Source organism: Lagopus leucura, unplaced genomic scaffold, assembly GCF_019238085.1.
Source record: "Lagopus leucura isolate 7727_CA_CO unplaced genomic scaffold, USGS_WTPT01 Super-Scaffold_100159, whole genome shotgun sequence".
NCBI classification, from domain to species: Eukaryota; Metazoa; Chordata; class Aves; order Galliformes; family Phasianidae; genus Lagopus; species Lagopus leucura.
In genome coordinates this window covers 23,830,957-23,857,263 of record NW_024962335.1, presented here as the reverse complement: position 1 = coordinate 23,857,263, position 26,307 = coordinate 23,830,957, and the positions used below count along the sequence as shown (strand labels likewise).

At 40.7% G+C, this 26,307-nt stretch overlaps 1 protein-coding gene across 15 annotated transcripts in view; it reads left to right on the top strand.

The window, feature by feature from the left end:
- Window positions 1-25,228, top strand: part of MICAL3 (microtubule associated monooxygenase, calponin and LIM domain containing 3) — a 144,643-nt gene extending 119,415 nt beyond the window's left edge. For 10 of the 15 annotated variants that reach the window (XM_042889562.1, XM_042889563.1, XM_042889574.1 and 7 more), the window contains 7 exons: window positions 675-725; window positions 2,521-2,628; window positions 3,356-3,449; window positions 16,589-16,654; window positions 18,947-19,046; window positions 19,897-19,970; window positions 20,055-25,228. In XM_042889562.1, coding sequence (XP_042745496.1) covers window positions 675-725; window positions 2,521-2,628; window positions 3,356-3,449; window positions 16,589-16,654; window positions 18,947-19,046; window positions 19,897-19,970; window positions 20,055-20,239 — 678 coding nt within the window. In that variant the 3' untranslated portion in view covers window positions 20,240-25,228. Of the gene's footprint in view, window positions 1-674; window positions 726-2,520; window positions 2,629-3,355; window positions 3,450-7,721; window positions 7,773-16,588; window positions 16,655-18,946; window positions 19,047-19,896; window positions 19,971-20,054 lie in introns of all 15 variants that reach the window. The other 5 variants (XM_042889567.1, XM_042889577.1, XM_042889575.1 and 2 more) reach the window with 4 other exon arrangements.
- The last annotated feature ends 1,079 nt before the right edge of the window (window positions 25,229-26,307 follow it).

The following is a 26,307-nucleotide window of genomic DNA, read 5'->3' as shown; positions in this document are numbered from 1 at the left end:
CATCTTTTTTTTTTTCCTCCTAATTTTAGCTCCTCAGGTTCTCTGGAGGTTCTCTTTTTAAACAGGGAGATGACAGGTAACTCACTCTGAGCCTTTCTTGTGTTTCTCCAGTCACAAAGCAGCGAGGAAGATTATGTCATTATTTAAATGCAAATGATTATTTTGATGGAGTAGAAATTATTTTAAACCATGAAATAGACACAGCCTCCATGAAAGGTTATAAAACAATGTATAAATGGAGAGTTGTGTGACACAGTAATATGTGATTGGCTTAGCAAGCTCAGACCAAATATGCCCCAGCAAACAAGACATTATTCCATATTGTAAGCCAAAATTTTGTATGTGTATGTATACTTACTGCTCAAGCGGATATTAAATCCACAGGTGGATAAAGGCCAAAGAATTCTCTAGAAAAAAAGTATTTCCAGGTTGACTGTATCTTGAAAGAGGCTGCCAAAGCTAATCGTCTTCAGGAGACTGATAGAAACTTGATTTTGTGCACAACGGTTTCGTTGTGCTTAATCAGACTGGGCCATGGTCAGCATTTGCACAATTCTGTGTTGCATTTAAAAACAGCTTTATTTTTTTACTATGCATCTGTTTTCAATGTTGAACTGATTTTACTTCATTTTGTATGTTTTTTATTTTTTTCCTTTACCATTCCCCCTTTAAAGTCGATTTATGTACCACACGCCTTGGCATTCAAGAGATCATATTCGTCAAAGGTAGTGTCTCCATTCCCAGTAGTTGGCCATTGTTGCATGTATATCCCTGTATTAACCCATTGAATATGTAGCTACCCATCACATGTACACTAACATCACAACATTGATTGTGCATGCGTGAGATGTTAGCAGACATGGGCAGCAAAATCTGTGTAGAGGCTGTCTACCAACAATGCACTGAGATCCAAATTGTCTGTGTTAGAATGCATGCAACTATCAGTGCCCAGCAGTGCACCACGGTACAGAGTAATGCGGATAATCTTTGAGCTTCAGAACAAATGGGGTTGGTAGGGAGTTAAATATATATGTGTATTATTTTCTTACATACTTAGAACATAGAAATGGATTGTCACTCCTTCTTTCAAAATCATTGTTCAAAATCTTTGGGTTCACTGAAATCTCAGTGAAATTCTTTGTCAAGCTAAAATCAAGATAGAAGTTGCATTTCTGTTTTAGAAATGTTGCTGCTTTCTGAAGTCATTATTGGCCTTATTGACAGTCACAACAGCATTAAGTAGGATAGGAAAGTCATGCTGTCTCTAACTTTCCAGCAAAGTATTGACTTCTTGGAGCTTTAATAATGGTGCTTGCTGATCACCAATCTGAGGAGTTTTTAGTAGAGCTATGGTCCAGCCATATAAACCTCTGCTCACTGAGAACAATGAAACACAGATAGTGTGATCAGCACAGCAGTACAATAACTAGATAAAGGAAATTTCATGCCTGTATTAATGTTTTGTCCTTAAACTGAACTGTCGATGTGGAAGATATTTCCAGAAGTGTAAGACATCTGTGAGCAGCTATCTCATAAAGGCTACATACATGTATGTAGGAAGACATTTCTTCCCTGTAGTTCATTTAATGCAATTGTGAAGTTCCTTTGACACTCTAAAGGTGATGAGAGGAAACAAACCTAGATTACAACAAACCAACTAGTATACCTGAAAAGATACTGAACTTCATTTCAGTGCAATCAAAAATTTAGATTTAGATATTTTTAAAACCAGTTCACTTGGGAGAAAAGGAGGAGTATCTTTCTATAAATGTAGCCTTTCTCATTTTGAATTACTTCTGGTGCTATAATATTCTAGTTTTAGTTAAGGTGTTGGTTGCTCTGTTTTATACCAGACAGTTTTGTGGCATTGTTCATGAGATGGGATTTACCCTCTCACACCAGAACACCATTCTGCTTTCAAATATCTTTTTGCCTTCTTGATTTAGAGAAAAATTGCACAAATTCACACAGGTAATCATTACCAGTTATATCAGTATAATTCCCAAATACGGATAATTTATATCCAGAATAAAACGGTTTCTACGAAGAGAGCAGAATACCAATGTAACTACACCTGTCTATATTAACCTCTTAGTTTATTCTGCTGTAACTGTTCATGTAGACATGTCTTTATCTTCTAAAATGAATTCAAGGTGACCCCCTTATAAGGTACTCATTGACTTGATTAAGTCCATTTGGTTAAATCTGTTGAGAAATAGGTTAAAAATGGATTTGATCATTGTGGAGAGGTTCCACATAGCAACAGAAGACTGAAATGGGACATCATATAAAATCACAGCTTTGCAATTGGCTTATGTGCTTTTTCACTCCTGATTTGACCCTGAAATTGTTGCTCACTGCACTGTGAACACCTTTGCCTACAGAAGCTTGACTTTTGACACAGCTATGAGAAAGACAGAACACCTCCCTTCTGCGGTTTTGGAAAAGAAAATCATTTTCCCTCCCCTTTAGCTCCGGGCGTGGAAATAAAGTCTGCTGTTTTTCCTTCCTCTCCTCCAGAGAGCCTACACAGAAGAGGAACTGAATGCTAAGCTGACCCGACGAGTACAGAAGGCTGCCCGCAGACAAGCCAAGCAAGAAGAGCTCAAGAGGTTACATAGAGCTCAGGTAGTGTCTCACAGTCTTCTTGTTATGGCAGGAAACCCTATCCGAAGGCACCATGATCCTGATATTCCACTGGGTGTGTCAGAAGAAGCTCCAGAGCCAGAATTCCCTCTAGTTCTACATGGTTGCCTCTGCTCCTACTTTGTCCGTCAAATTTGGTGCAATCTTTCAGACATGGGAAGAAATTGTTGTAACCTGTCAAGGTAGTTTAACAGCAAGAAAAATGACAAGAGCATGAGAGCGTGACACCTTCCTACCTGGAGATGAATATAGTACCATTCACTGAATGAAAGAGCTGTAGTCAGTGACTGCTTTCCTAGATTATGCTGGTAGGTGAAGTGTTAACAACTAAACTTTAACTACAGGAGAATCTGCTGGCACTGTTTATAGGAGATGGGTTTTGTTTAAAGGAAATTACATGGGTTTTGTCGAGGAAGGGGATCAGCTGACTGAATGGCAACACCTTTCACTTAGCATTTAGGAGGGGGATTTCAGTTGTAACAAATAAGTGAATATCCAGGTGTCTGTAAAACGAGATGCTAGGATGCAGAGATGGGGGTGTCCTCACTGGAGGGGACTGTGATGCTAGCTTTCAAGCCATTGTGTTGTTGGATGCAAATACTTATAGTTTTCAAACAGCTAATTTGACTGAAGTCGAATTGGTGCTGGATATGTGCTACATACAGAACAGGAGAATTGCTATTGATAAGCTCATTTCTTTTCTCAACAGATCATCCAGCGGCAGCTTGAACAAGTGGAAGAGAAGCAGAGACAGCTAGAGGAGAGAGGGGTTGCTGTGGAGAAGGCCCTTCGAGGAGAAGCAGGTATCCAGCAGAGCTTGGTTTGCTTTTTAATGTTTTTTTTTTTTTATCAAATGCTTGTACAGTAGTCCATTGGTGCTTGGATTTTAGAGGCGTTTGGACCTTTGTAGCCTAGAACTAGAGTCCAATATGAATCCATTCCCCCTTTTCTTCTCTTTCTGAGGCCTTGTTCTTGTATTTCCTCTAATCCTTGGATCTTTCTAATGGCAGAGACTTAGTTTGCTTGTCTTTGCCAGAAACTCAGGAAGTAATCCTCCAATTATTAATAATGGATGTCTGACTGTTTTCTACATATTATTGGATTTTACAACTAGAAAATTTTGGGGGGTTCCCAGCTGCAATTCACAGCTTTCACAGAAAAAGAACCCCTTTTGTACATGAAGAAAATAACTGTGAATTTGTGTGTGCTTTCTCTATTGTGTTGGATTATTACGGTAGTGTCCTTACAAGGGACCATCACAGAACATCTTCCTCACTGCACAGCCCAGCACACTGGTTGCTTCAGACAAAGCTGTGCAGAGCAGAAATGCAAACATGAAAGGTATCCATGTCAAGCTGTTAAATGAATGTGATCTGTGTTTATAATTAAACTAAATGAGTTTCACCTGATCTGGCAAAACATGAGTGGAGGAGTACTTGGTTGAGGTAATGCTAATAGTAGTGTAATGATCTGGAAGAAAAAAAGAGTCCTTTAATTGCATGGAGTCAAATATCCAGCAGGCAAATGCAGTGTGACTGTATCTGATAGGATTATGCCCAGGATTATGTACCTGATTACAAAGACCAGAAATCAGTTATGGTAACAGTGCAACAGATTGGAAGAATGATTTGGCTTGTTGCTTGGACTTAAGAGTGACCACTATGCCTATGAAGATGGTATAAGATTACGCAGTGAAGGTTCACCGGAAGAAAAGTTTGTTGAGATTCCTTTCCAATTACTTCACCAAGTTTAGTTGTGTTTGCTGCTCCATGAAGGCATGCTAAAGCAGCAGGTCTGAATAGTTACCAAAGCAAGTAAGTTCTACAAGTGTGGAAAATAGTCTTGATGACTGGAGTGGTATTGTGATCCGACTGGGTTTTTAACGTGGGTTCAAGAAGTACCCTGTGTATAAACTCTTTCTCTGTGGTAGTGCCACCTTCCTTATGCAGTGTATTTCCCTGTAGTCCCACTCTATTTGCTGGCTTGCCAGTTACTGTGCTTACTAACACCTCTTCTTATTTCTAATTCCTCTTTTTCTTCTACGTCTGGAAGTCTGTCTTGAATAGTCAGCTGCTAAATGGCATTCATGTGAGATATATCAGCACAAGCTGGAAATCTTAGCAGCTGAGAGAACATCCTTCAAAATGCCAAAGCAAAAAAATGTTCAGAGCAAGAATAAGAGTTGGTATTTTGTATGGAAGGCTGCAGACTTAAACCTTTGCATAATACCTTACTCTCAGCTCTCCCAAAATGGAAGCAGTCTTAGATGAGCTTCTGTATTTGTGGATTTCCTAGCGAAATTATGAAATTGTAGGTCATTCTTTGTGAAATGAACCTCTTTTCTTCTTGAAGCCTGTAAGGTGTGCTTTACTCTTGACTACGGAGGCTTAACTCCACCTTAAAGAATTCACAAGCTCCAATTCTCCAGTTACATCCAGGGATTAACAAGAAACACATTTTGATGGGGAAAAAAGTAATTTTATATATATATATATATATATATATATGTATGTATGTATAAAGCATAGCCTTTTTTAACTGAAAATTAGAAATAAACTCCATCCTTTACCACTTTTGCTTACATATTTCAATATTTACATAAATTTGCAATAAAATAGCAGAAATTATTTGCATTGTTTAAAGTATGTGACATCACATCCTGTGAGTGCATTTAATTTCTGCCTCCAATACCATTAATTATTCAAGAGGGCAGAATAATTTACTTCTCAACTGCATTGCGTGGGTATTGACCTAACTGTGACCACTGCATTGAGCAGTGCTGACGTGTGAAGATGTGGTGCCATACTCCTATTTCTGATAAGTTTTTCATAATGAAATTGTGTAAACAGAAGCTAAACAAAAGAGGAAGGTCAATGTTGTCAACATCTGGGAAAAAATAATCCTTTTAATACACTTGTACAAGTGGGAGAAAGGGGAGGGTGGGAAGATTGCCCCCTATGCACATACTCCATCCTCATAAAAGGAGAAGGATTGCAAGATGGGGCTGAAGTAATTGCTGTCCTCTAGAGGGCCACCAGTGTTAACTTGGAGATGATAAGGGCTCTGTAATGAGTCGGTTATTCAGCTTCCTTCCCTGTAGAGAGAGAGCAAATCACTCACTGACTAAACATTTAAACAGGAAGTTTTGGAAGTGTTAGTAGTAGTTTCCTAGTCCTAGATATTTGAAAATCCTGATTGAATAAACAGTTTTGTATTTCGTAGTGATTCTTTTTCTTTTGTAGAAAGAGACAGACAAGACCATCTGAGTTACTTTCCAAGTCTCTTATCATCTTTCAGCATGTTCTCTGTTAGTCATCTTTCAATTTTTCTTTGTGTAGAGGTCTTTCATAAACTTAATTGTTCGTGTCTCTGACCTCTTGACCTTTTCCCACCTTTATAGGAGTGTTTCTTTCATTAGACTGGTGAGAACAAAAAAAGATAGTCTGGGTAAGGATTTGTTTGCTTAGAATAATTTTGCTTTTATTTTCCATCCATTTTGTTTTGGCCTTAGTAGGTGGTTTATAGCAAGCAGAATAGTCACAGCAGTGTCCTGTGTGTTTACAGTTTAGATCCTAGCAATAGAGCAAACAGTTCAGTACTATTTCCAGAAGTGACAGTCCTTATCTGATTGTTGCCAGGCTGAAATATTCTGTATGATAATGCTAGCAGGTCACTGTCAACTTTAATTTTGACAAAGTAATTGCACCTTTCTCTATAAGTTCTTTTCTTCTTTTTTAATTTGGCTCAGCCTCAGGGAATGTGCAGCTGGCCTCCTTTCTTTGAAAAGCTGTGAATGCTCAGCCTAACATTTCGTTTCTGATTCAGAAAATAGTCTCACACATATGATTACTCAATTGCCTTAATTGTTCTCTCCTAATGTCTTTGAAGATCTCACCCTTTGCCAGTGGCTTTTGCAGCAAGAATGAATGATCTGAAATGGAAGCTTTATTTAAGGTGGCAAGTTTGTCCTATACAGGATGGGCCACGCTTTTGTCATTTGTATTTTTTTCTTCCCTTTTTGTTTTTAATTTTCTTTTGAATCATGGCATTTCACTTCCAAGGTAAAGTATGATAATGTCAGGAAAAAATTACCCCATTTTTCTTCAGCATCCCAGGAGACAGCTGGGATGGGCTCACTATCAAAGTAACACTGCTTTGTGTTATAGTGCATTCGCCTGTCTGGACATTATTACGACTTTTCAATTATTACCTTGAAAAATACGTAAACGTGAAAATTTCTTGAACCTTTTTCTTCTTCTCCCTTGTTCTCCTTTAGCACAAACTTTGATAGTCATTTTTAAGATGTCTTGTACTGACAGTTTGATATTGAAAAATTTAAGAGCAACCTCTTGACATCAAGTGAATCATATGCAGTGAGAAACAGTGCTCTCAGTTCTCCCATGTCTCTTCCCCAAAGAATAATTATACAGTGCTAGACTCATGGTGTACCTGACTCTAGCAGCTGTGCACAGGCTTGTCTGTGTTTCACACCCTCTTATGTTCTTCTCTCACATAGGTACTGCATTAGCAGAAACCCTTTTTGCCACACTTCTGCGTTTGCCATTTGTGTCAGCACTCAGTCAGTGCCTTTCACTCGTGTTCTCTACACATCCTCCACACACTCACCTCCAAGAAGTCAATCCTTGTACCTTTCTTGCAGCTGACCTAAACAGTTAGGAAAACAACAAGAATAGCTCTGCTTTTCCCAGCAGGAACTGGGAAGACATCAGCATCAAGTGCTGGTGCAGACTGAGAGAGTGAAGTGTCTGTGTAAACTTCTTGATTTTTCTCCATGGATATCCATGCCTGCCTGCTGGGAATTTTCTCCTCATCTTCCCAATATATTTTTGTGATACATATATGTGCGTGTGTACATATATGTATATAAACAAAGACATAATTTTATATGTATTATATATATGTGCAAACGTACATAGATGCATGTTTCTTGTTGTTCTGTCTTTTTTGTTTCTGTCTGCCTGTATGTCTTTTTTTCTCATAGATTGCTTTGATTGTGTGGGGCTAGGGTGGGTATCTGACTCAATAACTCTGTCTTCACCGATTCCTTGTTATAGACTATTGGGGAGAGTCTTATTACAGTGACCTCATCGACTTGCATCTGGGTGGTATGTATAGCTGAACCTCTCGCTGACACTAACCCTGCTGACACTCCTTCCCACCCCTCCCTTCACCTACTTCTCCCATCCTTGGCTCACAATCAAGAAGGAACAGTCCTTGCACATGAACGGCAGAACCCCTTTTGCAGCTCAGGAAGAGGAAATCCTGGCATACTCCACAAGCCATGTGTAAAGCTCCTTCTTGTATTTTCTATATTGATAATTATTTCGGAATTTATATACAGTTCTCACTCCAGCCACCTTCCCTGCTAGAAGTGGCCGTTCTGACTTTTGTTTCTCCTTTGCAAAGTCCAATTCTACCATCCTAATCTTCAGGAAAATATATTAATGCAAAGGGAACGGCAGATCTGACCAACTCCCAACAGCTACAGCACTCTAAAGGATTAGTTATGCCTTTGCCTCCCTTTTCTCCTTCTGAGGCTCTTTTGCTCTTTTCAAAGAGTGTTTTGATGTGCTCACAAGAAATGCATCCTCAAGGCACTTTGGAAGCAGTGGTAGATAACAGATTTCTTATTTCTTGGGTTGTCTTATTGTAGGACTAGAAAGAGAATCTACAAGTAGAGTTGCAGTCAGTTTTGGTGCAATCTACTGTTTCCAGTCACCTCCGTTTGCACCATTGCACAGCTACTAAGCTTGCTATATTATTTTTTGTATCTCATTTAAGTGACAAACATACAAGAGTTTAGCTCTTTTTTTCCTTGCTTGATGATTATAATGTGATTGACGCTCTACTGTGATTCTTCGTTTCTTTAATTAATGTTACTTTTAGCTCTTTTTTTCCTCACCTTACATTATAATGTGGTCATCAGTCTGCACTGTGGTTCCCCATTTCCTTAATTAATGCTGCTTCCTGAATCCTGTAGTAGGCGGATAATTTCTGCTTTGTAAATGGTGCTTGTTTAACATTTGTCCCTCTTGAAAATTAAAATTCCCTTTACTGATTTAGTTAATGTAAATCTATTCTTACAAAGCAAACAAATCTGTCAGTGGATCCAAGACAAGGCAAACCCTGCTAGGTTGCTTTGCCGTCTGAGAGTCTTTCATTTGTCATCAGAATATGCAGTTGCTTGATTAAACTGTGCTTTTGTTGAGGGGCCGCACTGCATCCAGCTCAGCAGGATGGAGGGTCCACGTGCTCCAGACCTGACCTAGGACAGATCCCTGGAGGTCTTCCCTCTGGTTTTATTGTTTTCTGCATTTGCACCTTCAGATGAAATCATGCCCAAGCTTTTAATTCTCATTTTTTCTCCTCCTCCAAGGGAAGGCTAACCCACAAAATACCTGCTTGCAGCCCTTTGTTGGGATTTACACAAAATTGCCTTGTTGTTTAAGAAAAGCCAACTGGAATCAAGTTTCAAAATGGAAGACTTGTTTAAATGCTTATTAGACCTGATTTGTTGCCCAGTTGGGCCCCACTGGTAATTTTGGTGAGATAGTCCTCCACAAACTGTGAAGCTTCTTGCACTGCTCCGTCCCACCAGCATTCTTTCCCAAGGTATCTTCTGCACAGAGGCTTTGAAATCCTCTTCCTAGGTGTGCCCAGACCCACGTGAACATGAAATGGGAGCTGTAAAAGGGTTGATGCTGAATTATCCCTAACAGATCCTTTTCCTTGTCTAATGCTACTTCCACTAGACCTTTCCCTCCTCCCCATCCTTCTTCTCCCAGTGCCTCTAGAGACAGCAGTCCCATCAAAATCACTGATGGTGGCTTTAAGAAAAGCAAAATAATCTTTACTTAAAGGGACACTGTCACTTAAAAATTACTGTGTTGCAGAAAATCTCTAATAGTAAAAAAATGAATTTACATTTCGTATCTTTTGCTTTTTCCATTTCTCTGAGCTGAAATTGTCACTCTAGAGTAGTCATTTTTGGGCTTCTGTTACAAGCTGCTTTTATTTATGTGGCGACTTAGTCATTTGGACTCCAAGCAGAGACAATGTTGATATTAAAAAGAAAAAAAGGCTGATACGCTTTAAAACATATCATTCTGCTCATGTCAAAAATACCTTTCCCTACAGAAACTTAAAAAAAAAAAAAAAAAGCATTGGGCAGTATCCCTTTAAATGCACTGAGCCAGTAGAGCCTGCTGAGTACGTGGCTTTATAATTCAGTTTTGTTGCCTCTTTAATTTGCTTTTTATTTGCTTTGAGGGCTGCCAGAACACTTTTGCCAGAGGGGATACATTGCTGTGCTGATACTTGTCACTATTCAGCGGCTGATTTAAAGCTTGGCTCTCAAAGTAATGTGTCTGTGCAGGCTGCTGCATCTGGGTGGAGTGCTGTTAAACCCCGTGGGGCTGCGTGGTCCTGCTGAGCACTGTAAGCATTGTGGGTTAATTATTCTCCAGATAATTTGTGTCTCTGAGGCATGGGCATAGCTCTGAGTCATGATGTCAGAAGAACGATAAGCAGAAATACATTGCAGAGTTATCTGTAACTTGGTAATTATTTTCAAGTGATTAGGACATTACTTTAATCTGGATTTTCTTTGTATTAATAAGAGTTACGTTTCATTTAGTGGTTACAGGCTACACAACAACAACAACTTCTGCAAGGTGTGGTAACTTCATCTTCTGGTCAAGTTCCAGTTTACGGGATTACGGCTTGCTACCCTGGTTACCCATGTTGCTCTACTCAGATTGCTCTACACTCTCTTCCTGTTCTAAAACACCATGTACTGTTGCTCTAAACAGATGTTTCATTTCAGGCTTCAGATGGTCACATTTCAATTCTGAGTAGTTTTTCCTATGTGTGTATATGCAGTTTTATTAAAAGAACGTTACAAAAGCGGCTAAATCAACTGAAATTAAGGTTGTGTATTATGTTGAATTATCAACAGATTTATAACCTTTAGATCCACTGCCGAAAAATCTGTCACTTACCTTAAAGGAATAACTGATAGCAACACTAGGAGGTCATCTCTGTAGATCCTCATGGAGAGGAAATGGGACATGGTCAGTGGACTTCACAGGTGTTTGCTGGCAGCTGTGGGAATGGTGAGACTTGAAAACATGGCTTCTGAGCCAGGAAAGATACAGTACTCTGGTGGATACACACTTTGTCCATTTTACTCACTTTCCAGGCGATCTTTGTCCTAATCCCATCGTTTTCCATCCAAAGCTCCTTACACCACTTCCATTTTCATTCTGAGTTTGTTTCTGCTTTTTAGGCATTTAATTTTAATCCCTATCTTTTTGACAAAGAAATCCTAATGTTTACCCTTCAGACCTCCTGTTCTTCCCCATTACTTGTTCCTGATCTTCTACCCCTTGTGTTCCCACTGACTCAGGCCACCAGATTCAATCCCTACCAATGACTTCGTCACAAAATATTTGAGTTCTTCTCCCTTTTCTACCATTATTCTTTCTCTGGATAACCCTAGGTGATACCTTCTTGAATCAGTCTAATTCCCTATTTTCCCCTCTCCTCTCTGCATCTTCTTCTTTAGCAGTTACTGTTCTTAGTTTCCTTGCCCAATTAGTCTCAGCCTCAGATCTTCCTTTCCCACCAGTTCTTTGTCCCAGTTTAGCTCCCTGTCTGACTCTGGAAGACAACTTTGTTGTTGCCTCCATATTTAAATGGACGACTTCATTTTCCTTGCACACAGCAGGGAATCACTGGGGGTGCAGCCCCACACTCCAGTCGTGCTTTCCTCTTGGTTGGAGTCAGGAAGAAGGCTGGTATGTTTGACAATGCTGATTTCAGACATTTGTTCTTTCTTGATAAGGTTCTGCTGAACATTGGATAAACAGGAAAAAAGAGATACTGTGTTTTTGAAAATTCTTCATAGTTTGAAGTACAGTGTCCCAGAATTCACTTTTTATTAGCTTATTTAAAATACTGGGCTCACTGCATTCTTCAAAGACCTGCAGATCTAATTCTAATTGCAGGACCAGAGTCTGAGATACAAAAGTGGGAATAGTCCTACTCCTTCAAGAGGTTTGGAGTTGTAAGATAACATTATGTTTTCAGTGTGCAACTGCTTTTGAGACTGAAGCAAAACTGTAACGTGTTTTCTTTGCTGGAAAGGACATCTGATAAGCAGAACTTGTTAGGTGTAATGAGAGTACTTGCTAGGTACTGTAAGCAAACAATTGTCATTTACCTGCTTCTTTCTGGACACCGCTCACAGGTGCACACAGAAACAAAGACACTGCACTAGTTCTGATTGCATTTTGAAGTGCCTTCAGGTCTGGTGGGATGTAGAAGACTTCTATGCAGTCATTTGCACGTTTTGCTCCAGCTATTGCTTTTCCAGGTTTCTTTAGCTTCCCCACCTCAGTTATTTTCCCCCACTCTCTTCTGCTGGTTAAAAACAGTATTCAGTTTGCATGGCAATGCAGTGGTCCATGAGTTTTGCCCTGTTTTCTTTCAATGATTGTATTTCAGAGCACATTGTTATCGACATGGTTTTAGTAAACTGCTGTCAGACACCTCGAGCGATGTACTTATGGGATAGTTGTCAGAATCCTTTCCTTCAATTTTATAATGCCTATAATTGTGTGGCTGTTGCTCTGCAAGAGGTGGCTTTCTGTGTTCATGCTCTTTTACAACAATTTCACTAAATGCTTTATTTCTCAGCACTTCAGTTTCTTACCATGAACAATTTCTTAAAGGTGGGAAAGCATATATTTCCTGTTACTACCACAGTTTGCCTGATCTCTGTTTAACTGATCTGTGTTATAAGTATTGAGATAAAATTTAGAGTTCTTCATCTGCTGTTAAGTGGCACATGGGAGTTGTTAGTAGAATAAGAATTTATAAAGTATCATGCTCTTGGCTTATAAGGCCAAGTGCTAGCATAGCAGTGTATAAGAATGGAAATTAGCCTCAGAGCTGGGTTTCCTACCCAGTGTTGCCATATGCTGATTTCCGAACTGCCCTGGTTTGTTCACAGATAGCCATACAGAAGTTGAAGCCTTCTGGATGCAACAAAGAACAACACAGAGTGAAAAGGAAGGAATGTCTTCATGGTTGCTATAAAATTTCTCTTCCTTCTTGTGGAGAGGCTTAGGAGCTCTGGCATTTATTCTTGGATTAGCTCCTGACTTCCATCAATTCATGGTTGGACTGGATGTTCTTGGAGGTCTTTTCCAACCTTAGTGATTCTATGACAGCCAAGTCTGCAGTCTCTCAAGTGTGCTATGGCAAACAAGGTCTTTCTTGTCATGGCTGTATGAACTCCGAAAGATCTGGGGAGTGCTGTTTGCAGAGGCAAGATAATTCCAGTCAAATCACTGATGGGATGTGGCTGTCCTCCCGTGCACCCTTTTGAATTCCTCTGCTTGCCATCTTTGTTTCTTGAGGCTGCTGATCTCTGCTTTGAAGGTTTCACAGTGAAGTAGGCCTGGAACAAATGGCATTGGCGGGGCAGCACATAGCTAACAGTGCTGTGGATAAAGACCTGTGATGTCTGACCTAGCCTGTATTTCTTTTTCTTTTTTTTTTTTTTTTGTGGTAGGGGACATGTGAACAGAATCATTATTTTCATTGTTGTTTTTTAATTTGCTTGAAAAGAAGATGTTTTTTTTTCCGTCTGTCTGTGACTCTGTGATCAGAAAAGTTGTCTTGCAGTGATGATCATGTTTTTAATTTAATGAGCTCATGAGCTGGTGATTTCGCTAATTAGTAATGAGAAGGCTGTGATGTCTACTGTGGGTTTACTGATGGCTTTGGGGGAAGTAAGCAGACATACAGGGATTTACTGAGTGAGACGAGTGAGAAAGGCAAGGAAGATGAGACAGTGCGGACTTTTTATAGTACTCAGTGAGGTGCTCGGGCTCTTCTTGGGAGTGTGTTCACAGTGAGAACTTGTGCTGTTTAGCTGGCAGGAATGTGAGTGATCTGGTGATACATTTGCTACCTACACATGTATCAATGTACATCAGTAAAACCTTTTCCATTCATCAGGTGATCTTCTTTTTTGTAGTTTTCTGTTTCTGAAACATTTAAGAGGCCTCTTCTTGACAAAGTTCATCTGAAAGGATAGTGAAATATGTGACGTGGAACACACCTCAATACTTGTTACTGTTGTTGAAAAATCTTTATCCTTTCAGGAAATACAATAAAATATTTTTCCTCTTAAAACCAGAAAGTTCCCATTTCAGTCTGCTTACAGCATCTGTACCACCTGCACCGATACTTACGTTAGCAGGTTTGGGGAGGCAGTTTTCATAATTGTCACCTTAGAGAAAATTCTAGAAGTACTCTTAAAATTCCACTACGTTATATGTTTTGCAACACTTGTGAGTTTGGATTATACCATATTCTAGGGCTTAATAATTGGTGCAGTTTTCACAGCTTTAGAGAGCAAGAAGAGGTAAGTTTCAGGCTGCACTTCACTCTGCCCTTGCTGTTTAGGACCTCCAGGAAATAGGGAGCACTTCAAAGACTTGTTAACCATCATGGCTTGTTAATCATCATAGATTGATGGAAGTTGTTTCCAGAGCAACTGTAACAATTGTGTCACCTGTGTTCACTAATGCAACTATAATTTGCAACGGGAATAATTGGAAAATATCTTAATAGTGCAGGTTATATTCATTACCTTAATGAAGAGCAATATTAATATTTCCAGTAGCAAGAGTATAGACAGTATAGACTTTGTAACTCCATTCAAGAGCACATTATACTTAGACAGGAGTGGAGAGGATTATATTTCTGTTAAAAAATAGGAGAACTAAGGCCAAAGGAAGAAAACATGATGTGGAGAGGTGTCTGCACTATTGTCTTCTGCTGTGTAAGACCTATGGCTTTTCATTACAGACCAAAGGTGGTATCTCTTCCTAGGATGTGACACTTTGCTTACTGATGACAAAAGTTAATAGTTTGTGGCCACTGTTGCAATGAGCTGAATGGCATTTTCAATACCAGGTATTTATTTTAAGATCAAATATGGCAAATTCAGAATTCCTCACCAAATCTGTAACTCCATAGTTAGAAATTCAGAAACTGTGCATAAGTCAGCAATATCACCCTACCCCCTAAAATTCTGAATGAAATCTCAAACCCTGAGAAATTGAAGTGGATTCTTCCACATAGTTAAATATCCATTTCCTGATCCCAAAAAGAACTGGTAGGTCATCAACTAGAGTATAAGAGCTTATATGGTGAAAGAGTGATGTTGGTAGGATGAAGGTAGGATGTGAAACAAAAAATGTAATGGGCATAACGCACTACATGCTCTACTTTCTATGGAAGCTTCCTCACAGAGGACAGCCAGTATGTTTCATTGTTTTGGGGACTTGTTTTTGCTTTTGTAACCTAAATCTGTGAAATGCAAATCACAGGAAAAGCAGCCCTAGCATTTTTCATTTTAAGTGAAGAAGCTGGAAGACTGAATAACTAGAATTAAAGTTCTGGTACTGTCAACTTATGTTGGTATGGTGCTTTATCTGTAACTGTCATGTGGCCAACTGTGGAACCTCTCCTAGTGTTGCCCCTTCCTGCCCCCAGTGCAGAGGTTTCTTCCTGTCTGAGAAAGCCTTGCTGCTCAGACACAGGCTTTGAAGCTGATGTGCTCTTCCTCTCACTCCAGTGCGTCCTCCATGTGCTGTTCTAGTTCTGTGATGGTCCCTTCTAAAGCTCTCCCAGATTGCTGCTAGTCTAAAGTTATGTAAAGCTGTCTCCAAACCGTATGTATCAAACTGCTGGCTTCTCAACTTTACAAGTTACTCTTACCATATTATTGTTCTGGAGCTTCCTTTTCCCAAATAGGAATGCCTCCCATTTGTAAATGAGGTTCTTCATTGAGAAGTGTTTTAGTTTGCTGGCTTTGATATTTCAGGCTCATCACCTCCTTAGTGCATTTGTTGTCCTGTAACTACTAAAGTGGTACCAGTTATTTTCTACTATTTATCTCTGCAACATTAAGTACAGCTGAAGAGGAGATTGTAAGTGTTGAAGCAGCTGAACCATTGTAGAGATGAGAAATGTTTGTCCTTCATTGAGTGACTGTGACGATGGAAAATATTCAGTAAGTCGCTGATGTTAACAGGACTTGTAAGCTTTGTGAAATGAGAATGTCAAGGGACAGCTTTAAATTCACCATTTTATCTATGCAATGCCCTTAGGTGATCACTCCCACCACAGAAACTGACATGAATCATTCTTTTATCCACAAAAAGCTGATTCTCCTCTAAGCACCCAACCCAGTACATGTACTCACCATGCTTGACACGGCAGATCCTGGCAGATGGGTTCCACGTGAATCAGATTCTTCCTGTGATGTTCCCTACCTGAAGGAATTATTTTCCATTTAAAAGGATACTTTTTCCATCAGTGGATGCTGCCACGGTGATAAGAGCATGGTCTGATAAAGCCATAAGGTGGGCTGGCTGTTTACAGCTGGAGTCTTATGCATGCAGGCGAGACTTTTTGTAACCCTGCTTGAAATTTGAGATTTATCAGCAGGAGTGAAATATTTATCTCTGCTCCTCCTGACATCTTGTTCACAAACTTTTCAGTTAAAGACCATGTGATTGGAATTTTTGTTAGGAAAAAGTCAGCAATAACCTCTTGTCTAGGAATTGTATAGCTCAGTAAGAGTTCACTGATACTCGGCCTACCTCTTATCTGTTATCTGTGCTTGCTAGAGACATTATTCATCTGTAGACTGTTCCCTTGTTTCTGTTTCTCCATTTCTTGTATTTTTTCTTTTCTTCTTGTGTTTCCTTTCTTTCTCACTCTTACGCTTTTTGTCCTTTGCTTGTCTTTTATTTCATCCCTTTCCTCTCTTCCGTTCCACTTCCAACTTCCTTTTCCTCTCCTGCCTCTTCCTCTTCCTCGTTTGGTCCTATTGAAGTTGAGCCCAATGGCGGGACACCACGTCGTAGACCTCTCTCCTTCTGCCCTTGCTGTGCCCACGAAGGTAACGTAACCTCACATGCTCCCTGTTCTCCTTGACCACAGCTGGGTTGTCACAGCAGCACTAGTCAGCTAGTGACCACAGGGTCCCCAGCCTTTTCTTATTGTTTCCCCAAACCATCCTTCTCAGTAGCAACCTGGTAATCAGCTTTGTGGGCCTATGACAAGTTACTAAAGGTACAGTATCCCTTTTGTTAGACCCAGCTGTGCTGTGGCGGGCATGGTGGAGCGGTGGTGGGAGCAGTAACATCACGCTCAAAAGTTTCTGTTTGCATTTGGTGGCTTTGATTTCTCCATTCCTCCTGAGAGGTGTTTGGAAGGTGGGGTAAGGGAAGAAAATTTGCTTCCTTAAATTGCCTTTTAATTAATTTACATGGATTAAAGGAATACTGTGTCTTTTTAAAGGACTGGTTTGCAAAACATCCGTGAAGTTTAAAATTAAGCAAACCTTAAGTTAGACTAGTTTTCCCTCATCTGCCTTGCTGAGTGAGTTCTTTAACTGTCTCAAATGGAGTTTGCCATAGAGTTTCCATTGCCAAGGCATGGGGGAAGGGTGCTGTTTGTGTGTTCATGGTGTAATTTTGCTAACCACTTACTTTGCTTTCCATGGTGCTCTCTCATATCAGTTGTCAGTGCTCTCTCTCCAATCCTACCATTCTTCCTCTTCTCATTGGCTGTTTAAAAATACTTAATATATTCCATAGGTCAGTAGTGCTGTGTTTTTGGCTTTTTCTTAGAGGCATTTGTTTTCTGTACATCCTGACATTGGAAGGGACAGGGAGACTTCCCAGTGCTTTCATGCGCCACTGCACTGGACATCTGCATGTTCCGTCTCCCTCTCCTGCCGCCATATGGGCATATTGTGCAGAGATGCTCAGAAAGGAATGCTTGGAAATGAGCAACACACTGATACCAAGCCCAGAGAACTGGAGGCTGTTAGGGTTGTGCAGCTGGGTCTGGTATTTCCCAAGGGTTTGCTCTGTCAATTTTTCAAAGGCAGATGTTCTCAGACTAAGTTGCAGTTCAATGGAATTGTAGGCCTGTTTTTACTTCTCTCCAGCACAGCAGTTCTCTGAGATCAGAAAGTTGAAGTCAGGTCACAGACCTGACCATTAATAGTCACTACCGTGATATTCGTGTAGTCTTTCCTAGAGTTTAAATAGCAAACTTGCTGCATGATTATTTTTGGAATCAAAATGACTAGTTAATAGGTTTTGCTCTTGGTGTAGATAGTATGTAGCCTTGATAACAAACTTAGGGCTGTTAGTTACTTTGGAATGCCAACCATACATGTCAGGAAGTGCTGTAGGGCTCAGGAAGTGCTGTAGGGCTCACTTTGAGACCTTACTCTTGCCTCCGTTTCTGTGCAGGTAGGTGAGTTGCCAAGGTTCTTGATGGTGTTGGGTAAGAGTCAAGGCACTCATCTGCAGATAATTCAATGTGAATTCAGTGGCCCAAAACAAGGGACTGCCAGGAGGAGCTTTCCTGGTAAGCTCTTGTGTTTGGTAAAAATCTACAAAAGGCTTTGGGAACAGAATTCTGCAATTTATTCTAGGCAACTTCTGACAGATGTGAGATTGATCAGTGTTCTCCTGCATCAATTTATGAATTGGTTTAAAAAAAATAAATACCAACCAAGAAATACCATGGCCCAAGATTTTTTTGCTTCCATTTTCACATTAGCAAATGTTTCTGGGGGTTCTCTCTTTCCTTCTGGTGCTGATGTGCGATACAGCAGAAGTAGTTTCTGTGCTTACTGCGCACAGGGGATCGTCAGGGTGGATAGATGCATGTGGCTAGGAGGAGCAGTCAAAAACACTCATTTAGCTATTGAAAAAAGATGAGATGTTACTTTCTGTCAGTAAAATAAATGATTGAGGATGTGCAGTTGAAGAAAATAAGACGTAGAGTGGCAATTGAATCTATTTCTGATGAGCACACACTTAAGTAGCTGGCATTAGGAACTATAAAGCTCTTCTAATGAAAGGAAAAGTGAAATACAGAAGTGTGGGCTTTCTGCAGTAAATGTGAGGAAGAAACAAGCAATCACAAGAAAATCAGAAAGCAAAAAATAATAATAAAAATCAGACTCCAAAGACAAGAGAATCCTTTTGGAGATGACTTCCACTCTTTTGTGTGCTCTAGGCAAACTGAATGGACCCGGCTTGGGAGTGCTCTGGCAGCATCTTGCTCGGCTTTCTTTGCACATTTTGCCCCATTGTTGTTTTTGCCATTTGGGCTTGTAAGGATTGTGTGGCATTTTGCCACACAGTCTTACCAAGTTTCTTCTTTGCAGGCATGGGAAAGAAGGATGATCCCAAGCTGATGCAAGAATGGTTCAAGCTGGTGCAAGAGAAGAATGCCTTGGTTCGCTATGAGTCCGAACTGATGATCTTGTAAGTCAATGTGCAAACTTCAAAAGAGGGAATATTTTATAAACAGCGGTGGAAGATCTGTCAGTACCGTTTTCCCTACAATGCTGAAGATCAGCAGTCATACAGTTTGATTCTTGGCTGAAATAGGGATCAAACTTTCAGAAGAGTACAAGAACTATTTGCACGTGTGCAGTAAGGATATTTGTTCAGTTCTGCGTCCTTTCCAAGCTGTTCTTGGATAAAACACAGCACATTACTGAGTGACGAAGAAATGATGAATGGCTTCTAAGTGTAGCCAAACTGCTTAATTCTGTTACCTTTGTCATATGGCCCCTCTTCTCTGCCTGCAGTGGGACTCCAGTGCTTCTCATTTGGGCTCATGTGACAGATTTTTTTCCTGTAAAAAATCCGTGAGCTTTCTTAGTCCCCGTGGTGCAAATTCATAGGAATTAGTTTCTGAGCACAGCAGCTGACCTGAGCAGTCTGTAAGCTTGGTGTCTTTTGGTGCGTTTGTCAGAAAAGCCCCAAGATGTTGGCTGCATTGGAATCTGAAATGGCAATGCCCTGGCATGACCTGAGTTGTTAAGTAATTTGTTCTTAGAGTGGCAAATAGCAGATAACGTTGAGGTAAGGTATGATTTTACAGTGATTGCAGCTTTGCTTGTTCCCAGTGTTTCACACAGTTTCAGATTTAATCTTTAAAAATCTAGTTCTATACATCAGTTATCTCTAAAGTTGTTCTAAAATAGATTGATAAAATGCATAGCAGATATCTAGAGGGGGGAGAAGAAATTGAGAAGGGATATGGAGCAATTGTACAGAGTATTTGAATATATCCAGAACTTGAACTCCTGGTGTGTTTTCCTTGCAGCGCACGGGAGCTAGAACTGGAAGACAGGCAGAGTCGATTACAACAGGAACTCCGGGAGAGGATGGCAGTGGAAGGTGAGAGCAATAAATATGACCTCGTAGTTTGTATGTGCATATTTCTAGTCTTGAGTGTGCTAACAGTTTTTGACATCTCTGTAGATCATCTAAAGACAGATGAGGAGCTCTCAGAGGAGAAGAGGATCCTGAATGAGATGCTAGAAGTAGTAGAGCAGAGAGATTCTCTCGTGGCTCTCCTTGAGGAGCAACGGCTTCGAGAAAAAGAGGAAGACAAGGACCTGGAGGCAGTCATGCTTTCCAAAGGATTTAGCTTGAACTGGTCCTGAGCTCAATACATTTACCTCTGCTGGTTTGTGTTCTCCAGTTGGCTTACCCTGAGTTCGCCAGAATTACATGGATAGGAAGATGTTGAAGGGGAAATCTCCGAAGGGCCCGACAGCATGCAGCGATTTGGTTTGAAGCACTCAGAAGCCTTTTGATAAGTGTGTTGGCTCCAGAAGCTTAAGTTTTACATGTCTGCAAGCCATGTTGAAGACAACGAGTGGAGCCTGTGGAGTCTCCTTGAAGTTCAGTACAATTGACTGCATTTTATTTTTTGTTTGGTAGCAGGGAGAGGGATAATCCATGTGTGGGGAAGGAGGTTAAGGGAAGAAGTACCTTAACTAATCTGGATTTATGGCAGTCCGTTCCTTTCCCATTTTTACTACAACAGTCCTAATAAAAGGGAGGGAAGTAACAACCCTCTTTGGAAAACCACAGCAGCCTGTAGCAACCTGTTTGATGGAATCAGCTATCCAGGAGAGCTCCAGAAGCCCAGGGCAGCACCTTCTTTGTTTTAGTCTTCCTCCCCACCAAAGAAACTTACAGTTGGTCATTATGCATGGATATGAAGAAATGAGACAGAGAAGACACTACTAGTTATGCGTGATGGAACTCTCTGCCTCACGGTTTGTAAAGAGATTTGGGCATCAGAAGACTCACTCCCTATCACAGTCTCCTAAGGCTTTATTGTTGGGGAAAAAGGGGAGAAGAAGAGACGGAAGATGCCCTGCTTTGCTACACACTGGAGAGACAGCTGCTGCTGGCCTTTATCTTCTTGGCCACAGCTCAGAGGCTGATGGGCTTCTTTGTTCTGTTTTTATTGCGACTGTTTTGACACTGGAAAAACTGACTGTGGGACAGTGTTGAGTGTGCGCTGGGGCAGGGGTGTTACCAAGCAGCATTCCCTGGCTGTTCAGCTCCTAAAAGGGAGAAGCCCGTAAGTGACTGAAACCACCATTAAGACTTTTCAGTGTTTTTATTTTTTCCTCTATATTTTGTTTTTGCACATTGGAAACGAAGCTTAAGACCTGCCTGGGCCCTCAGTCACTTTGACCCTTTTATGTCGATTAACTTATTTTTTTAATACTTGAAAGAAAATTCATTTTTGTATCTTTTAGGAAAAAAAAAAAATATGGATGAATGATAGGTGTGTGTGCCTGCTGCATCCTACAACTTCCACTTCTAAATTACTGGACGTTGTTACCTGTGGCTATTTATTAGTGTTTTTATAATGTTACACATATTCGAGGGGGGATGGGGGAGTGTTTTAACTCTATTAGAGGAAGACACTACTGCAGATTGGTCCCTCTTTCAGAGCAAGGGCAGTCTTTATGGACCCCATGGACGCATCCTGCCCTAGCAAGATTTCCTTTATGATAAAATCCTGCACACTTGTGGAGTTGTAAGAATCTATTTTGTGTTCCTAGCATACTTTTCTTCTGCGTCCCAAAAATCCCTCAGTTGGACTAATAAACCTATAATTTATTTAAATTTAAAATTTTTATAATGAGAAAGCCAAAAATGTAAGGCAGAAATATCCCATATGTCCCTTTCTCACTGAAAGAGAGACCTTCATACTCCTGAGATACAGCTAGAGGGACTTTCATGAAAACAAAAATAGCACATTTCCTGCTACTTCCTGTTGGAAGAAGCTCCTTTTGGCTCAGCTGGTGAAGCTGCTGCTTTTAAGCTAAGAGGGTACTCATTATAATTGTGTGTTAAGTAATGTGCAGGTCATGCACTTAGCAATTCAGCACCATCCACTGTTTGACAGATTCAGGAGCATGCTACATCCTTAACTTGTTGCACAGAGCTGCAATAGCACTGTGTGTTGGGTCTGTGTCCCATCCTTAACGTAATGTGTTAAGAAGTTGTTTTTAATTCGTTTTTGTTTTTCCCCTTGAGTTGTTGCCTATTTTCTTTTCACGTTAAGGAAATACTAAGCCTGCTCTCCAGTGTCTTTGGAAAGGTGTTCCATTCCCAAGCATATTCATACAGCATGGTGGCTCTTTCAGCTTGAACATACACTGTTGGTGCAAGATGCCCAAGCAGGGCTGAACATCCTTTAATTCTTTGCCCCAGGGTAAATGTTAACATGGTTTACTGCTGCTGACTCTCTGTCTCCTTCAAAGAGGCCAGCTGTCTATAACCTGAGGTCACCTCTGATGGATGAACATATGCTGAGGAAGAATGCATAGGATGGTGTCCAAGGTCTGTGAGCAGGGCTGATTGCTAACTACGGAAACTTGTTTTTTATACTTCAGGAGTTTCCTCTTTTCCCCTCCTTACCATTGTCATTTAAGGCATTGCAAATTAAACACATGCTGTGAAACAAAGCAGGTAGGCAGCTTCAGTGCTACTTAGTAACTATGCATGTTAGAAAGTCATACCCCTATACCAACCTCACTGGACAAAATTCTTGAGGAGTGTTGGCCTGCTAGAGGATTCGGTTAGCAGAGTACTCCCTATTTGCCAGGGCAGAGGCCAGCTGTGGAGTCAAACTGGTGGTGGTAATAGGTTACGTAGTCTGCATGAGGGGCCAGTGGAACCTGCAGAGGAGAGGAGAAAGAGAGAACCTCAGTAATTTCCAGTAAACTGTCCTGCGCAGAGAATCAGCCTCAGTCCCTTCTGTAGTATGGACCATATTTAACTTTTAACAAAAGATCACTGAATGTGAGCTGTATAAAGAAGACATACCAGGTTAGTACCTATCCCTTTTCATGCTGGGGGACGTGGGCCAGATTTTTTCACTGCCTGAGTCTATCACTTGAGGGTGTAATGCCCTACTGCAGGGGAAAAATGCATATCCTACAACTGAACTCTCTGAGTTGTGCTGAAGTCCTCCAGCACTCAGAATGAAAGTGGAGACCTAACATCGCACACACAGTCAATTGAAAGTACATGAAAGGAAACCTTAAAAGGCCTTTTTATATCAAATGGTTTTAAAAGGCACAACTTGTATTTGCTGTTCAGTTGCACTTTAAGAATATAACTTACATACCAGATACTGGGTTTTTTTACTGTCTGAATATTTTTAATTCAAACTTTGTATTTTTAAAGCTAAAGAAGGCTCTTGTGACCACAAGATCCCTTATTTGTATCAGAATCCAAGTAGGATGTTCTAGCTCCTTGTGCTATCCAGGTGCAAAGCAGCACATGTCTCAGCCATGTGTATTCAATGACGTGTGTCCGTCAAGCACACGAAGGAAGTGAGAAGGCCCTCAGCTTCTGAGAATTAGGCATGCAGAGGTATCTGCTTGTATGCCCCTATGTGACAGTCCCCGTACCAGGGGCTGGCTCCTTCCTCTGTGTCGTGGGAGGAGCACAGAGCTCAGAACCTAACCCACCTTTGTTTCCAAATGGGCACACTGAGGATGTGGCAAGCGCTTCAGTCCCCTAAGGGGAAAGGAGGAGGTGATATCACCTCCTGGAAACACCCAGGAAGCAAGTAGGGATGGGGGAATGAAGACTGCCAAAACACCCGATCTGCTGTTTTCACAGTACAAATACTTTTTTTTTTGGTTTTCAACTGTTCTGTTCCTTTTACTGTCTTTTCATTTAAGCTCACAAATGGCTGTAAGATCCTGAGCTTCAGAGAACTATGCATGGGGAGATGACAAGAGCATCTTTCAGCTCCAACTTCCAGACATGCTCCTTTTTTTTTTTTTTTTTCTTCAGCTAACCAAAACCCCATGGTCTCGCTAGGGCATGATACAAACTGCGTCGCTGAACATATTTTCAAGCAAACTACAAGTTTTAAAAGTCTGTGCTACTCTCTGTCTCTGCATTTTATGTAAATATTTGTTTATATGTAAAGACACCAGTGGATCCATGGGTTACCCCTGCGGTCAAAAACCTGAGTTTGTGCAATGCCTAGGCCTCTGTTAGATCACGGTGCTTGCTTAGAGCTAGTCACCACATTTGTGTGCACTCTGGTGGTTTTTAATATTTTTATACATCCTAATCCTGAACATTATGAAGTATTATAAGTGGTCTAGACTGCATGATCTAGAGCAGCCAGCATTTCTATTTTCTTAGCAGCTGTTCCTAAAATTTTCACAGCTACACCTTGTTTGGTTAACATTCTTTTAAAATGAGTTTTCAATTAAACGTTTACACCAAGCGCCAGCGGACTAGAAAGGTGTTGCATTATAAAATCTCCTGAGTACAAACTGAAAAGCCACAGCATTGGCTGTATGGGAATTTAAATCATCACTGTCTGCAATAAAGAGAACTCTAAAGCATACTAATAACCAGCTTGTACATAGTTGGCGGAGAGAGATCGCCTGCTCTTGACTGTTGCAAAGTAACAGAGATTAGAAGCTTTCCAAATGCCTCCGCTTTTGGATTGCTCACAATACTGCTATAGACAGGGTGGCAGGCAGATGAGGATGTCATTGAAAGTAGGTGTGGAGGATGCCAAGTTCTGATGGCATTGCAGTAACTTAAATATTCTCTGTATCTGCGTGTGCATGCGTGCGTGTGTGTGAAGTCTGTTCCAGGTGAAGGGATGTGCCTTGGCATCTTCCCTTTTGAATGAGAGTGATCTCTGATACTCAGATTGTTCAAGGCTTTTATGGTTGGCATGTATGGAGTGTTAACAGAAAAGCGTATATACCCAACTTGTTAAACAACAACAAAAAACACCAAAACTGTTCCAGCCTCTTTTCTGTTTGATTGTTTTATCATTTGTTTTTATGCACACTTGCTTCATTGGTGTTGAGATTTTAGCACCTCAGATGGCCAACTGAACTAAAAGAAAAAAAAAGAAAAAAAAAATAAAGTCATTAATTATTTTTTCTTTTTGTTCGTGGAATTACCGTTTGTTTCCATGCATCCACTCCCACAGCTGATGAGGAAGCCAAGAGCTGAAGGAAGGTGATCTTGAGATAAAAGGCCAAGTGTTCCAGGGCTCCACTTCAGCTTTTTTTTGTTATTCTTGAAATGTTTGAGTCCATCTGAATTGTCTGAAATAAAAACAAAATCGATCTTAATACAGCCCCAATATATAATACACCTTTCTTCAATTTTACATTGCTTCTTCTGTGACAATAAACACCAAACAGGGGTGAAGGTGATGGTAAGAACTAGAATTTGGTTTCTGTAGTTGTAGTTCACTTCCTCAGCATATGTAGTACTTGCATGAACCCTGGCACAGTTGGGCTTAGTACAACAAGGACTGACATCAGCACCTCTCCATTGACTTTCCACATTGTTTTAAGCCTCTACTACTGCACGCCTGCATTTCATCTGCAGTGTGGCAGCTTAGGAAGGTTAGCTAAGATATATTATCTGCAGCTCCAGAGCAGTGTCTGTCAGCAGACTGGAAGGATTCAGACATTAAACCTCACCAACTTACGTGTCAAGAAAAAGCTGTCACGTTTGAGCATCTCCTGTTGGAAAAGGACAAATGTTCAGCTCAAGTGCTTGGTGTTGTGTCCTGTAAACTTCAGGAACTTGAAGCCCAGAGGAATTGTATCCAGTCAGCAGCACTGCTGTCATCAAGTATGTGAAGCACATCATAAGACTCGATGTGCCATTTGTTCGAGAGGCAGAGAACACACAGGATGTTGAGGGAAATCCCAGCTGGGGAAAACCGTAATGATGAATCTTACTTGCCAGCCAGCTCAACCATCATCAAAACAAAGGAAAAACTCTGGTGTTTGTAAAGTGATTGTTTTAAAGCAGACCTACTATGGCCACAGAAAGGGATGCTGGGCCTTGGGCTTTCCTCTTTGGCTGGGTGTCAGGTTGTGCGGAAGGGTGGCAGGAGTGAGATACTGCGCTTCATTTCAGCAGCTTGGTTCTCTGGGGACACACCAAACCTGACAGTTCTCATGTCATTTTTTTTATCTCTTGCTTTCGAAAATAATGCAGCTACCTGAAAGGGATCACTGGTGTCAGAAGATCGTAATTACTGCTAGTCTCGGTGCCAAAAGAGTGGCCATATAGCAAGTGACAACTGGACCCCAGGACACATGAGACTCCCCATCATATTTAAGGAAGTCAGCCTTGAGACACTTCAACTGCCTTTTTAATTACCCTGTAGACTCAGGGGATTCCTCTCAGTCTG